The sequence below is a fragment of the Rattus norvegicus genome, chromosome 19, assembly GCF_021556685.1.
Source record: "Rattus norvegicus strain SHRSP/BbbUtx chromosome 19, alternate assembly SHRSP_T2T, whole genome shotgun sequence".
In the NCBI taxonomy this organism is placed as follows: domain Eukaryota; kingdom Metazoa; phylum Chordata; class Mammalia; order Rodentia; family Muridae; genus Rattus; species Rattus norvegicus.
In genome coordinates, this window is record NC_141552.1 from 10,223,430 (window position 1) to 10,237,018 (window position 13,589).

The window sequence follows — 13,589 nt, forward strand, 5'->3', positions numbered from 1 at the left end:
CACTGAGCCATCTCAAAGGTCCCCAACATATACTCCAACAATGCCCATACAGAGGGGGCCTGCTCACAGTACACACCATCCCTGGGAATTGTGAGTCCCACTTGTCTGCTGAGTGAGAGGGATGCTAAAAAGGATAGAGAAAAGATGAACTGTAATCATGGCAGTAACTTTATGGGACGTCGAGACAAAAAAATCAGAGGTTCGAAAAGAGCCCGACAGAAAGTCCAGTGGACAAGAACGGAAACTCAGCTTTCCCCGTCAGCTGATTTAAACAGGAGTACAGCAGAAGGCAGTGCAAACCATGGGCACAAAGGAAACAGCCAGTGTAAAGGCTGGAGGACTATGAAAGCTAAAGATTGCCCTCATGTAGTCAGAGAGTAGGAGCAGACAAGGAGCTCATGGCCTGGGACTGCCCTCACTTGCCTGGGCCCAGAGATGCAATGCTGTCATGGTGGCCCTGTAGGTTTAAGGAAGTGTCACAGTCAGAACTCAGACTTCTTCCATATACTACTGTCTACCGTCGGGGTCTTGGATACTCAACATTGTCTAGATGGACACCGTATAGACAAAACAATAAGAAATTGTTTCAAACATATTTATTATTTTTACAGACTCTAAATGTACTAATGATCCTGCAATGCACACTGGTGTCTGTGATGCCAGGTTCAGCATGACCATCCAAAAGGCACCTGTCTAGGGGAGGCAGCTTTCTGAGGGGATCCAGAGGAGCAGTGGCCAATGGCAAATACCTCTGTGAGCACACTGTCTGCCCTGTGCTGGGGAAGAGCCCCCACTATGTGTCGCCTTTGGACCTTGGTTGTGAGCCCCTAAGAATATTTCTCAGGGGATTTTGATCGACAGGATCACACTCTGTGGCTCAAGCAGGCTTGTAATTCTCTACATGGACAAGCCTGCCTCTGAACTCTCAATCCTGCTCTCCAGTCTTCTGCATACTGAGAATACAGGTATACGTCACTATGCCCCACTCCTAGAGAACAGTTCTAAGGTCAAGACATGATCAAGATGCCCGTGACACCATGGCAGAGTCATGCCAAGTTTCTGTGGTTTGAAACCTTGGATGTGAGTCTCATTTTTCAAATACACAGCTGCAATGCAAAAGGCACCAGAAGGCCAGGCCTGGTGTTAGGAACTGAAGAAGAGGCCCAATTCCAGGTCAGAACTGTAGCAAATGCACTGTGATTTCCAGCCTTGTGGCCGCCATGCGACTCCAAGTTCTTCAGTGTGTTCTCATTAACATCTCACTCAATGGATGATGCATCTTGTCAAAGCCCTTCATATCTACTGATGCTCCTTCCTGCACGTGGGTTCGCCTCCTCTCACCGGCGCTGGTTTAGACCTGTCAGGTTCTTGAGCTAACACAGGAATAGAAGCAGAGAGTACTGAGGCTTGCCTTACCTCTAAGACCACAATGGGAAACCCTGGGGTATGCAGGGCAGCAGGTACAGCTAGGATATGGATTCAAGCCTACTGGGAGCTCAGAGGCAGAGGCGGTCTTCTTTGGGGGGTGGAGGGAGCTTGCCCTTTGGTCAAGGTGGCCTGGAACTTTTTACCCTCCTGCCTTAGCATGCGTGATGGAATAGAGGCATGCACTGCCCCGCCTCACCCAGCTCTAGCAATTGTTTCTTGATGACAACAGGGAAGAGCTGGGGCATTCGAGAAGATACTGAGGAGAAACCAAGGTCAGTTTTATTCAGCTTCAGCTTAAGGCTCCAAAGCTATATGGGTTGGTGACACATTACAAACAGCATGGGTCCAGAGTGGAATGGAGGCAGGCAGTGTGAACTGGGTAGTACTCACCGTGACTGCTGCACCCATCAGTCCTTGCACCAGTGCCTCTCCAGTGGACTTCACCTAAGAGGAGCCTGGGTCAGATTCTCTGAAGCCCCCAGAGTGAGCTCAAAGGTGAAACAGATAGGACAATTCAGGAAGCCTATGAGCCTCACAGTGGAGTCAAGGTGGCTTAATGTACTGGAAAAGAGCCTACGGGCAACACAACCACAGACAGACAGAGCAGGCTGTTAAGGAAGGACTAGCATGAGGAAGAAATGGCTAGCCTTCTCGGCAAGGACTTTGGGACAGTTAATGACAACAGGAAGCCAGAGAACACCAGGTGAACACATGACAGACGGGTGTGCCTACTGAAAAGGGGTTCCAAAGGGTCAGTTCCCATCTACCTGCTTAGCCGTGTGGCCCATGTTCATTGCATCATTGATCCGGTTGTCCAGGAAACGCCAAGTATCTTCGAAGTCTGGGGAGGAGTCCTGCATCATCACCAGCTCTGTTGTGTTGTAGATGCCGGCCAGCACTGCGCGGCGGGTGTACCAGTTAAACTGCAGAGAGGCCCGCCCAGCAGGTGGAGAATCACTGCTCTGTGCGTTAAGGGAGTCCTGGGTTCTTTCCACTCAAGACCTCAGGCTCTTTCCTCATTTCTTCTCTCTCACTGACACAAATTAGCCCTCTGGACACCACTACTACCCTGAACTTGGCTGGGTATGGAAATTGCCTGTGAGATTAAAACTGTAAGCTCTCGGTCCCAACCTCTGAGGTTGAGAGCCAGAGGGTCTGGACTAAGCACCAGGAACCAGGGAGTTTAACCAGCACCAAGATGATTGATTGCTAAAATGCTCTACCCTCCGAGTCCTGGGGAGGTTCCACGAGCAGACAGCCATGACCAAACCTTAGCATGTATAGCACATGGGAGGGCTAAGGCAAGATCAGAGGCAGGCTATAACACCAGGTGAAGCTGGGAGTTCGAGTCCCTGGTGACTTCTGCCTGTCCTGGTAATTGCTCTTCAGAGGACCAGCTCAGCAGCTCCGTGTTTTATTCCTTTAATTTCTTTGCTTTCTAATTTTGCTCTCCCACCGTCTCTGTTGGTGGTAATTCCCACACAGACAAAGTTTATTAAAGCACTTTGTTCTAAGTATGGTGGGAGTATGTATCTGCTGTGTGCCTTCCCATCTTAGAGGCCACAAAGTACTATCCCATTTTAATTTCCTTTATGAAGGTATATTTTGTTTTTTTTTTTCAACATCCCACTATGGTAGCATTAACAAGTCATATTCTTCCTTGTGCCTGCTTAAAAGGGGCTTATTGATCTCTCAACAAAACAGGTCAAGATGGGGAGGAGTTTCTTTTTAAAGCAATGGCTGTCTCCATGGTTTTTTTCTCTTACAGTCTCAGCAAAGGCAGACATGGAGGAATCTGCTGCAGAATCTATGTCTCAGGAGACTGAGAGGAGACAGTTAAAGCAGCACTATCATACGGTCCTAAAGTCTGAGCCACCTCTACAAGCCGGAAGGACAGTCACCAGTTCATGCTCAAATGCTGGTCCCTGAATGACAATGACCCAGATGCCTCTCTGGCTTATCAAGGACCCTTCCTCCTAAAATGGGAATAACACTGCTGCTCTTCCAGACTTCTGATCAAAGAAATTTTACAAACTTTAAAAGATCCCAAGCCTTTGCTAGCAGCCTATGGGCCTACTGAAAACACTCACATCAGTGGACTGGTCCCCAGCGTAATGCCACATGTCATCCACCATGCTGGTGAGCAAGCTCAGGCTAGGTGGGATGTTCTGAGGGAGCAGGAGGATGCTGAGGGCCTGGAGAACAAATGACAGAAGAGGTACCATATACACCAAGAGCGGCACACACAGGGTTCACATGGGGAGGTCATGGGGTCGCCCTAGTTCTTGCTCTTTGAAAGTCATCATGGCTGGAGGTAGCACTAAGAAACCTGGACTAGAGGTGATGGGGCTAGGGACATGGTTTTGTTCTAAGATAACTAATTAGGTTCTCCAGGTCAGCATCTGAAGTGGTGAATACTAGCAGCTGAAGGGGTCACTCCTGAGAGTCCTGGAACAAGGATGAGAAGGGCACCCCATCCTGTCACAGTAAATTCCTGTTGCCTTGCTTAACTCAACTGATTCCTATTCTCAGTAGGCAAAATCCCCACAGTTGATACTAGTGCCAGCACCGATCTGAGAGCCTCCTTTAGCAATACCTGTTTTTCCGGGCCTGACCAAACAAGCTCTTGATGCTTTACCTACTCCACAATCCTGAGGCTGGCAGAGAGGTCCTTCAGCAGCTGGAAGGTGTCCCCTGCAAAGTAGCCCAAAAGGCTGGACTGTGTTGACCCAGGCAGCTGCAACCCAGTACTGCCTTGCCCGGGCTTTATGAGCCACAGGTGATCAAAGTCTATCAGCTGCTGCCCAAAGTCAGAGTTAAGTCTTGTGGCTGGACAGAGGATGCTGGGTGCTTTCTTAACTCAGAAAAGGCCCAAGCTAAGACCTGCTTCAGAAAGGAGAAAGGGGAGCTTTAGAAGACAGAGGTGAAGTCCTTACAATGAACACTCTTCTAACAGGCATTACTCTAGCAATACAGCGATCAAGGAGGCCCCTCTTCCAGACCTGGAACACACCAGGGCCTTCACTGAGCAAAGATGGCTGATACCAAGGTCAGACTGCTGTGATCTTACTCAAGAAGACTGTTCCTCCCTGACCTGGTGGCACACTTGGGCTACTGGGTCCACCTGTGATATGAACTGGTATGCAGGGCCACTCAAAGGTCCGTGAATTTGTACTCCCTATGGCCACTTCCAAGCAGGAACCTAGTTCTGCTAAGTGCACTATGCTTTCCTGGCCCCGTGGGAACGCTTGTGAGCTGTCTCAATGGTGTGGGTGAGCCCTCCAAGTGCACAGTGCTGAGGATGGAACATTATTACTGCTGCTCTGGGGCTCAACACGGACTCTGTACCCGCGGCCAGTGCTCAATGTAGGGGATCAGCATTCTCAGTCTGGTTTCCACTGCATCCCTCAGGAACTGGTCTGTTTTCCTCTTCCTAGAAGAGGGAAAAGAAAACAGTGTGTTTCTAGTTCAAAAGCCAGGGCCATACTTCCTAGGTCACCCCAGGAGGAATGTGCTGCCAGATGTGGAGGAAAACTGTCAGCACGGGCTGCTGGATTTCAGACCGTCCAGGCTGTTAGCCCTACTCTGGGCACTTCTTTTATCAGCTTCCCGGGGACAGCTAGTGGGGCAAGTGGCCAATCCCTCGTCGCCCCACGAGCTATAATGCCATGAAACTTACTCTGCCTGGCCCAGTTGCACCAGCTTCTGCTCCTCTTCCAGCACATGGTTGAGGCGAGCATTGCACTGGGTCACAAAGTGCAGAATCAGTTCACTGCCATCGCTCCCAAACATGCTGGCTGCTGCGCTGGAGAGACCCAGGGACTACCGGAGAGAAAGCAGCAAAGTGGTGGGTACGCATACCAGCCTGCTTCCTGAGGAAACATCATCCCTCAACAGGGCTGGGTTTTCAATGGCAATCCCTGACTCAAAGCTCCTGTGATTTCAGTGACCACCACTGGTCCACCGAGCCCCTTAATTTGTGCAAAGTGTAACTGCAGGTGTGTATGCTGGAGTTCAGTGGCTGGCTCGAAGATGGGTGCATGACCACACATAAAACTTAGGATACCATAGGAATCTTGCTTAGTATGGAATGGTTCTAAATTCATTTCTGTTGTTGTGATGATACCCTATAAAAAGCAACACAAGGCCGTGTAATAGCATGTCTTTAATCCCAGCACTTGGGAGGCAGAGGCAGGCAGACCTCTGAATTTGAGGCTAGCCTGGTCTACAGATCTAGTCTAAGGACCTGGTCTAAGGACAGCTAGGGCTACATAGAGAGATACCATCTCTAAAAAATCCTAAAGCAACACAGAAAGAAAGAATTTATTTGGTTTTCGATTCCAGCTTTTTTGTTTTTCGAGACTGGGTTTTTCTGTGTAGCCCTGGCCATTCAATTTTTGTTTGTGGGGAATCAAACTTAGGGTCTGGGGCACATTAAAGCATTTTTACCCTTGAGTTATATCCCAAACTTCTGACAGTTGTTTAAAACATTTTTTTTCATGGATGCATTGAGGAGTTAAATAAGTCAGAGATGCCCTTCGCTTCCTTGCTCCCTCCATATTGTTTGTTGAGCATCCAATGCAGGCAGAACCTCGAAGCAGCAGGAACAGACGGCAGGAACAGCAGCGGCACGACCACTGCAGGCCGCCTGCACACTGCACACACTGCCCTCACCCAGCTGCTCTCATCAGTGGCAGGTCCTGGCGATACTTTACAAAGCAAGAAACTGAGGCTTCCAGCTCTCACCCATGAACTGGGTTGGCAGGGTCTATAGGTGTCATGCACACAGCACAAAAGAAGATAAGTAGGTGAGGAAGGCCACTAACAGAGACTCCATTTCATCCAATTTTTCCAAACAATCCTATTAATTTCTCTCACATTTGTTCCATCAATTTCTTCCTTTCCCACACATTTCTGCTGCCCTCTACTCCTTCATAACCTCAGGTTCTCCGGGCTATGACATGCACACAACAAAACAAAAGTCATCCCATGGGAATTCCCCTAAAGTTTAGAAACTACACTCGATGAGTTTGTGGCTAGCCTAGTCTATATGGTGAGACCCAGGACAGCCAGGGCTACGTAGGAAGACCCTCTCAAAAACAACAAACAAACAAACAAACACACGAACCCAAAGCTGCCTTCTCCAGCTCCGTTCCTAACACGTCTGAGGCCAGACCTTCCACCTGTACTCTGGATCTTGCAACTCCTGTCTTAGGAGTCGTACGGTTTTGGTTTTGCCTGCCGCCTTCTATTACTCCACCCTCACTATGACTCCCTCCTCTTCCCTCGACCATGCTTGCCTTCCATTCTGCTTGCCCTGCTTAGCACAGCCTTCTCGGCCTGACGGTTACCTACGTCTTCCATGCCGTAGCTCCTCCCCCCGATTCTGACCAGACCCCACAGCTATTGCTACAATAACCAACAGAAGATATATTTTTATTCTCTCTCCAGTACCAAGGTGCTATAACCCAGACCCTCCCCTATACCCTTCTTCCCAGCCCTTTTCTTGCTAGGCTCTCAACATGTATGTAGCCCAGGCTGCCCTCAAATGTGTGGCAGTCATCTTGCCTCAGCCTCCTAGTGTTGGGAACAGGTGTGAGTCACCACGTAATACTGGGGTTCTCTTCCCACTTTATGCTCTTACCATACACCCATATACTTGCATCCTGACACATGCTAGAATACTCAAACAGCTATCTGGAGGTCTGCTATCTCCTCAAGTTCAAATTCAGATTCATATGTTTGCTTGACACCTCCACCTTGGAGGAGGGTCAGATATTAACATTAGAAATGCACAAGCAAAATGCTAGATCCAGAGAATGGAGCACGTGAAGAAAAATAGCTCCATGGCTAGTTTGTAGGAGCTGTTCTGGTCTTTAGTTCAGTTCAGTTCCCAACACCCACACTGGGTAGCTTATAACCTCCTCTAACTCTGGCTCCGGGGCTGGAGAGACTGCTCAGCAGTTAAAAGCACTGACTGCTCCTCCAGAGGTCATGAGTTCAAATCCCAACAACCACATGGTGGCTCACAATTGTCTGTTGTGAGAGATCTTCTGGTGTGTTTGAAGACAGCTACAGCACACTCATACACATAAAATAAATAAATCTTTAAAAAAAAAAGAATACTTGCTGCTCTGACAAACAACTGGGTTGAGTTTTTAGCACCTCCATGGCAGCTCACAACCACCTTAGCCACCTGTTCCAAGAGACTCAACACTCCCAAGGTCCCCCTTAGGCACAGGTACAGACATGGTGCATATACATACATTTGGGCGAAACATACATAAAATAAAAACAAATCCTTAAGTTTAAAGAAAAATATTGCTGGACTGAGCTCAACCAGAGGAGGAACTCTGTCATGTGTTCACTGTCACCTCCTAGCACAGTACCTGCTCTATCATTGTTCAGTAAGTATTTAAAGAATAGACTAACAGTTTCTTAAGTTTTTTTTTCATGCCAAAAGAACAGGCATTGAAAGCTGTGGGCCTGGGGGCACATGCCTGTAGGTCCAGCATTTGGGAGGTTGAGTCAGCAGGACAAGTTTCAGGGCAGTCTTGTGTACATCTTGAGTTTCAGGCTGGTGCTGTCTATATAACGTCTCTAAATTAAAGAAAAACAAAAACCAAAAGGGGACATAAAGATGGCTCATCAGAGAAAGGCCCAAGGTTGCCAGAGCAGGTTGTGGTTTGCCCTGGAGTTATTGGTATTTTGATGCTAATTCCACTGCCCCAAGGACAGCTGCCCAGTCAAGTACTCAGAACTCAGGTGACTTCTCCAGAACCACCTCCCCCTCGAATCTGTAAAGTACAGGTGAGGGGCAGGTACAGGATAGAAGGAGGCCTGTCATTGGAGGAGAAGGAAGGATGGGCGGGAGAGAAGTTTGAAGGAAGAGGAGGAGACTAGAACAGAAAGGAGAGTCAGGACAGAGGAGAGGGTAAGAAGCCATGGCAGGTGATGTTAAGATTCTGCTCTGTGTATTTACAGGTTGTTATTAATGTTCCTAAAGGATGGATGGTACCGGGCTTTGTATGTTTAAGTAGGCAATTATATCTTATCAATTGGATCTAAGATTATTGTGTTGTGTGTTCTTTTATGTGAGGGTTTAAGTGTAGGAAAGTGTGCGGCTGGGATGTGTTTCTGTCAAGATATCTAGCAGATATGTTGGGGCACCTTGGCGCAGACCTAGCGGGGTAAAAGACACCTATACTTTTTTTTTGTTTTTATATTTTTACAACAACAATGGCAAGCAGGACCATCATCTGAATTCGGTGCCTGAGACCCACACTGACAGAAGGTGATCCTCCCCCTGACTTTTATACATGTGCACATACCAGATATAAAAGAAATAGGATCGAAAACAAGGTTAAACTCAGAGTTTCATGTATGCTAGGAGAGCACTGCAGCACAGCCTCATGCCAAGTCCAGCATTTTTTTTTTTTTAAAATCAATGCATTAAAAACAGTGCTTCTTAAGCCAGGCATATGCCTTTAGTCCTAGAACTCTGGGGCAGGGGGCAGAGGCAGGAGGATCTTTCTGAGTTCCGGGTCAGCCTGGTCTAGATAGCAAGCTCCAGTGCAGCTAGGAAGACACAGAGAGACCCTGTCACAAACAACCAATCAACCAAACATTGCTGCTACAAAACACCAAGCGCCAATTCCATGGCACACTCTTTTAATAATTAAAAAATAGCTTGGTGTGGTAGCACACAAGCAGAGGCAGGAGGATCTCTGTTAAGTCTCAGGCCAGCGTGGTTTACATAGTAAGTTCTAGGATAGCCAGGGTTATGTAGAGACTCTGTCAATAGATAGATAGATAGATAGATAGATAGATAGATAGATAGATAGATAGATAAGCAGACAGGCAGGGAGGCAGGCAGGCAGACAGGCAGACAGACAGACAGACTGACTGACTGTAGGCAGGCAAACAAGCAAGCCATCGCTATCCTATGGGGAAGAGAGAGAGAAAAAGAAAACCCAGACAATCCTGGGCTGTGCAGCTCTGACCTAGGCAGGAAGCATGAGGCCCTTTGTAGTCTGACTCTGCATTCATTTGGGTCTGCTGTCCCACCCTCATCTCTACCTACCTGGGCTCCTTCAGCAATGGCCTCTGCAGTCCAGCCATGGTCAGGCACAAACTCTAGGGCTGCCGTCAAGATGCGGTGCTGTATCTGCTCCTCACTCTCATAGTCCTCTTCCTCCTCTCCACTCTGGTCTGTGTACCTGAGATACAGAACGCAGCATACATCACACCTCATTGTCTACAGCCTGGAATGCAGAATGAGCCAACCAGAAACAGAGGCTCTGGCTCTCCTTTGAGCCTGCTAAGAGGGGCTTCGCTTCTGCATTAGTATGGGTGATTTAATACCAACAGGGTTCAAATCCTATTATCCTTCCCCTCCCACCACAGTGCCCAGGGCTTTGAGTTCTTAAGATATGAAGGCAGTGGTCCTGCAGTAGCCTGGGAGAGCTGTGGACATCTGTAGGTCACCGCAGAGCCATAGGTCGGACTCCTGCAGCACATGGTTATATAGATGCTTTTCTTATTTCTGCACCAGGCTGAAGTCCAAGAAGAGCATGGAAAATGGTTATTCTATTCACAGGTATAAATCCTCAAAAATATTTATTGAATCGCAAAGTATTTTAGCTAGGTAGAGGCTGGCAATCCCAGCCCATGGGAGGTTGAGACAGGAGGAAGTTCAGAGTTAAAGGCCAGTCTTTGCTCCATGAGAACATCTCAAATAAATCAATAAGCAAACAATAGGGGTGGAGAATATCTCAGCAATTAAGAGCATTTACCACTCCTGAAGATCTGAGCTCTTCTAGTTCCCAGCACCCATACCAGGCGGCTCACAGCTCTGATAAGTTAAGCTCCAGGAGATCTGATGCCTTGATCATGGCCTTTTTGACACCAGCACCCATGTGCATATACCATAACACACACATACGTACACACGCATGCATACACACTCACACACACATACACATACACATACACACACACATACACACACACACACACACACACACACAGAGAGAGAGAGAGAGAAGTAATGCATGCTTTTTATCCCAGCACTTGGGAGGCAGAGGCAGGCAGATTTCTAAGTTTGAGGCCAGCCTGATCTACAGAGTGAGTTCCAGGACCGCTTCAGCTACCTAGAGAAACCCTGTCTCAGAAGCCAAAAAACATAAGCACTAAACAACACGACCCTATCAGCAAGGAAAGAGGGAAGGGGAGACGAGGGAAGAGGGAGGGAGGGAATAAGGAAGGGGTGGAAGGAAGGAAAAGAAGGGCACTGTCTGAAGGCAGGAGAGGACGGTGAAGAAAGAGGTACACTCTGAACCATGCAAGGTGGCCAGCAACAGGTAGACGTGGACACTGATGCTGACCTGGGGGGTGGACGAGAAAACTCTGGCCCCTGTGTCTCAGAATGCTGCTGAGAAGAGTGCGGAGGCTGCTGCCTCTGCTCTTCTGAAGACCTGAACCCCACGGCGGTGTGGAAGGCACGTGGCATCAGAGGTGATTGGCAGCGGGCCACTGAAATAGAAATGAGACTCTTGGTTACGGACGTTCACCATGGAAGACCCTTTGAGCCCCAGAGTGGTGGTAAAATGAGGAGGAAATGCACAGCAGGGTTGCCTCTGCAGCCACTCATTCCAGTGTTGAGTCCCCCATAGACACCTTGAGTGAAACAGGAACCTTGAGACATGTAATGCAGTTAACACAAGACCTGGCTGTCTTCTTGGTCTGTTTCTACCACTGGTCAGCTGTATGTCTCTGTATAAGACATTTCCCTCCATATGCAGACTAAAACAATTATCTTAGTTATTACTGAGTGTGTATGATGTGCATGGATATTCATTCCATGACATGTTTGGAGCTCAGAGGACACCTTTGTCGAGTTGGTTCTCTCTCCCCTTACGTACTTTCTGAGGATGGAACTCAGGTACCTAAGTTTGTGTCAAGCACCTTTACCCACTGAACCATATTGCTGGCCCTTCATATGCTGCTCTTTAAACCCCACAATGGAGAGTATTAATCTCTACTTGATCAATGACATTGTTGTTATGGTACCCTCCTGAATGTGAACACAACAGTGCCCGCCTTCCAAGTGTTTGCAAGGCATTTCTTTTCTTCTTTTTCCATGTATGTGTGTATTGTGTGCATGTGTGTGCATGTGCATGTTTGCATGTATGTGGGTTGGAGAGTGTGCACAAGGAGGTAAAGGCTTGAGGTCCATTTTGGGAATCACCCGCAAATCATCTGTTCTTCCACTTTATTTGCCGAGGCAGGATCTCTCAACCAGACCCAGAGCATATGGTAGTCTTACTAGCCAGCCTGCACTAGGGATCCCTAGACTTCACCTTCGGAGACTCCTTCCTTTCTTCATTTTTGTTATTGGTCAAGGTCTCACTATGTAATCCTGGCTGGCCTCAAACTTTTGGAAATCTGCGTCTCTGCCTCCTGAGTGCTGGGATCAAAGGCATGTAAACTTATGTGGGTTCTGAAGACCAGAATTCTGGTCCTCACACTCAAGCACTTTAACCTCTGAGCCATCTCCCCAGTCTCCCTAATTAGTATATTTTTACAAGATCAGCCTAGGTAATTCTTTGAGGAGTCTATAAAAACTTAGAAATGTTTTGTTTTCTAGGACTCTCTGAAAAGCCATTTTCTTGGCTCTGTCTTACTTTCTTTTGAGTGCCTGTCTTTTTCCTCGACCCTTAAGCCTGCATTAAAATCTTTGCTAAACTTCAACTGCTTTAAACACACACACACACACACACACACAAATCGAAAGATCAGCCCGTATTATTTTGAGACATAGTCTTCCTGTATAACTCAGGCTGAGACAGGGCTAACAGGTCCAAAGGAGAAAAAAGGAATTAAAAAGTAAGGCATGATGACACACTCCTTTAAGCACTCAGGCAGGAGGCAGGGGCAGGCCGATCTCTGTTAAGTTCAAGGTCAGTCTGGTTTATATTATTAGCAAGCTTCAGGTCAGCCAGGAATATAGAGTGAGACCCTGTCTCAAAAACTTTAGAAAAGCGAGGAGTAATTTGGAGGTACCTGTTGTAATCTGCTTGCACAGTACTGAAAATGATGAATGTTTGGCTTTTGGGGGCCCAGCCACTATAAAGTTGCCATCAATACACTTGAACTTTTTGTGGACACAACTTCATTCATGGGTAAATAAATACCCTAAGACTGGATTTGTTGGCTGACATCGCATTATGTTTGCTAAGCATATTTTGTCTGCAGCTTTAGCTAAAAATGACAGAAAGGAAGTCACTGAAAATAACAATATGGAAAGAAACTCAGAACATCATGCATAAAAACATCAGCATTTTGGTATATGCACAGAAAATGGAGCGAATGACCACGAAATTTGAAGTGAGGAGTCCCCAAAGTGAGGAGTGAGTGGCTGCGAAATCTCTGCGGCTCACCAGAGATTTTAGTTGTATACTTTTTTTGTTAATGTGTCAGTGCAGAAAAATTCTATTATGGACAGCGATTTTTGCCTTTCCATTTAACGACAGTGTACAAAGTTTTTTAAAGTAAACCTCTACTATAAACGTGGAAATAAAAACACGGGGCATATGGCAGCAATGACAAATGTCACCAGCTTAGTGACGTGGTGTGGCAATAACTGACTCTGGCGAAAATATCGGACTGGACACTCTCTGGCTGTTCCGTCGGTTTCTCCAGAGAGGCTGGCACGGCGCCTAAGGCGACGGAGTTGAGAACGCTTCGCCACGGACGAGCTTTGTGACCTTGGGCACACCGAGCCCTCTCTGAAGCTCCATTACCTCTGGGAACCGGGGTGACAGGGCTGCCCCCAGCTTTTGCCCCTCACACCTCAAGTCCGGAGACTGAAACCCATAAGTGCCTTTTTCCAGCACGCGACTCCAGCGGCTCCACGCCCATGCCCTTCACCTTGCTAGCCCCCACCACAGCCTCCGTCGTCCCACGCCAAGCCCAGATCCACCCTGTGCCTCCTTCCCCGCTTTCCCCCCACGACCCGGCTCGGCTGTCACCTCACCAGGCAGGCACCGCAGCTGCAGGAGCCTCCAGCCCAACCGGCGGAGGACACCAGACACTGCTGCCGTCGCCGCCATCTTGGAGATGGGCACGCACGCTGAGGGCGGCGACGCGCCGGGCAGCGT

General features: G+C 48.0%; 1 protein-coding gene across 2 annotated transcripts; it reads right to left on the reverse strand.

Moving 5' to 3' along the window:
* Positions 1-581: 581 nt before the first annotated feature.
* Positions 582-13,556, reverse strand: Coq9 (coenzyme Q9). Of its 2 annotated transcripts, none has more exons than XM_087594990.1 (9): positions 13,461-13,556; positions 10,815-10,962; positions 9,512-9,647; positions 5,108-5,250; positions 4,777-4,861; positions 3,519-3,623; positions 2,196-2,351; positions 1,819-1,872; positions 582-1,373 (listed from the first exon to the last, which is right to left on the reverse strand). In XM_087594990.1, exons 2-9 carry the CDS (start codon positions 10,937-10,939, stop codon positions 1,338-1,340), a joined length of 840 nt encoding a protein of 279 aa, XP_087451116.1. In that variant the 5' UTR covers positions 10,940-10,962; positions 13,461-13,556; the 3' UTR covers positions 582-1,337.
* Positions 13,557-13,589: the final 33 nt, after the last annotated feature.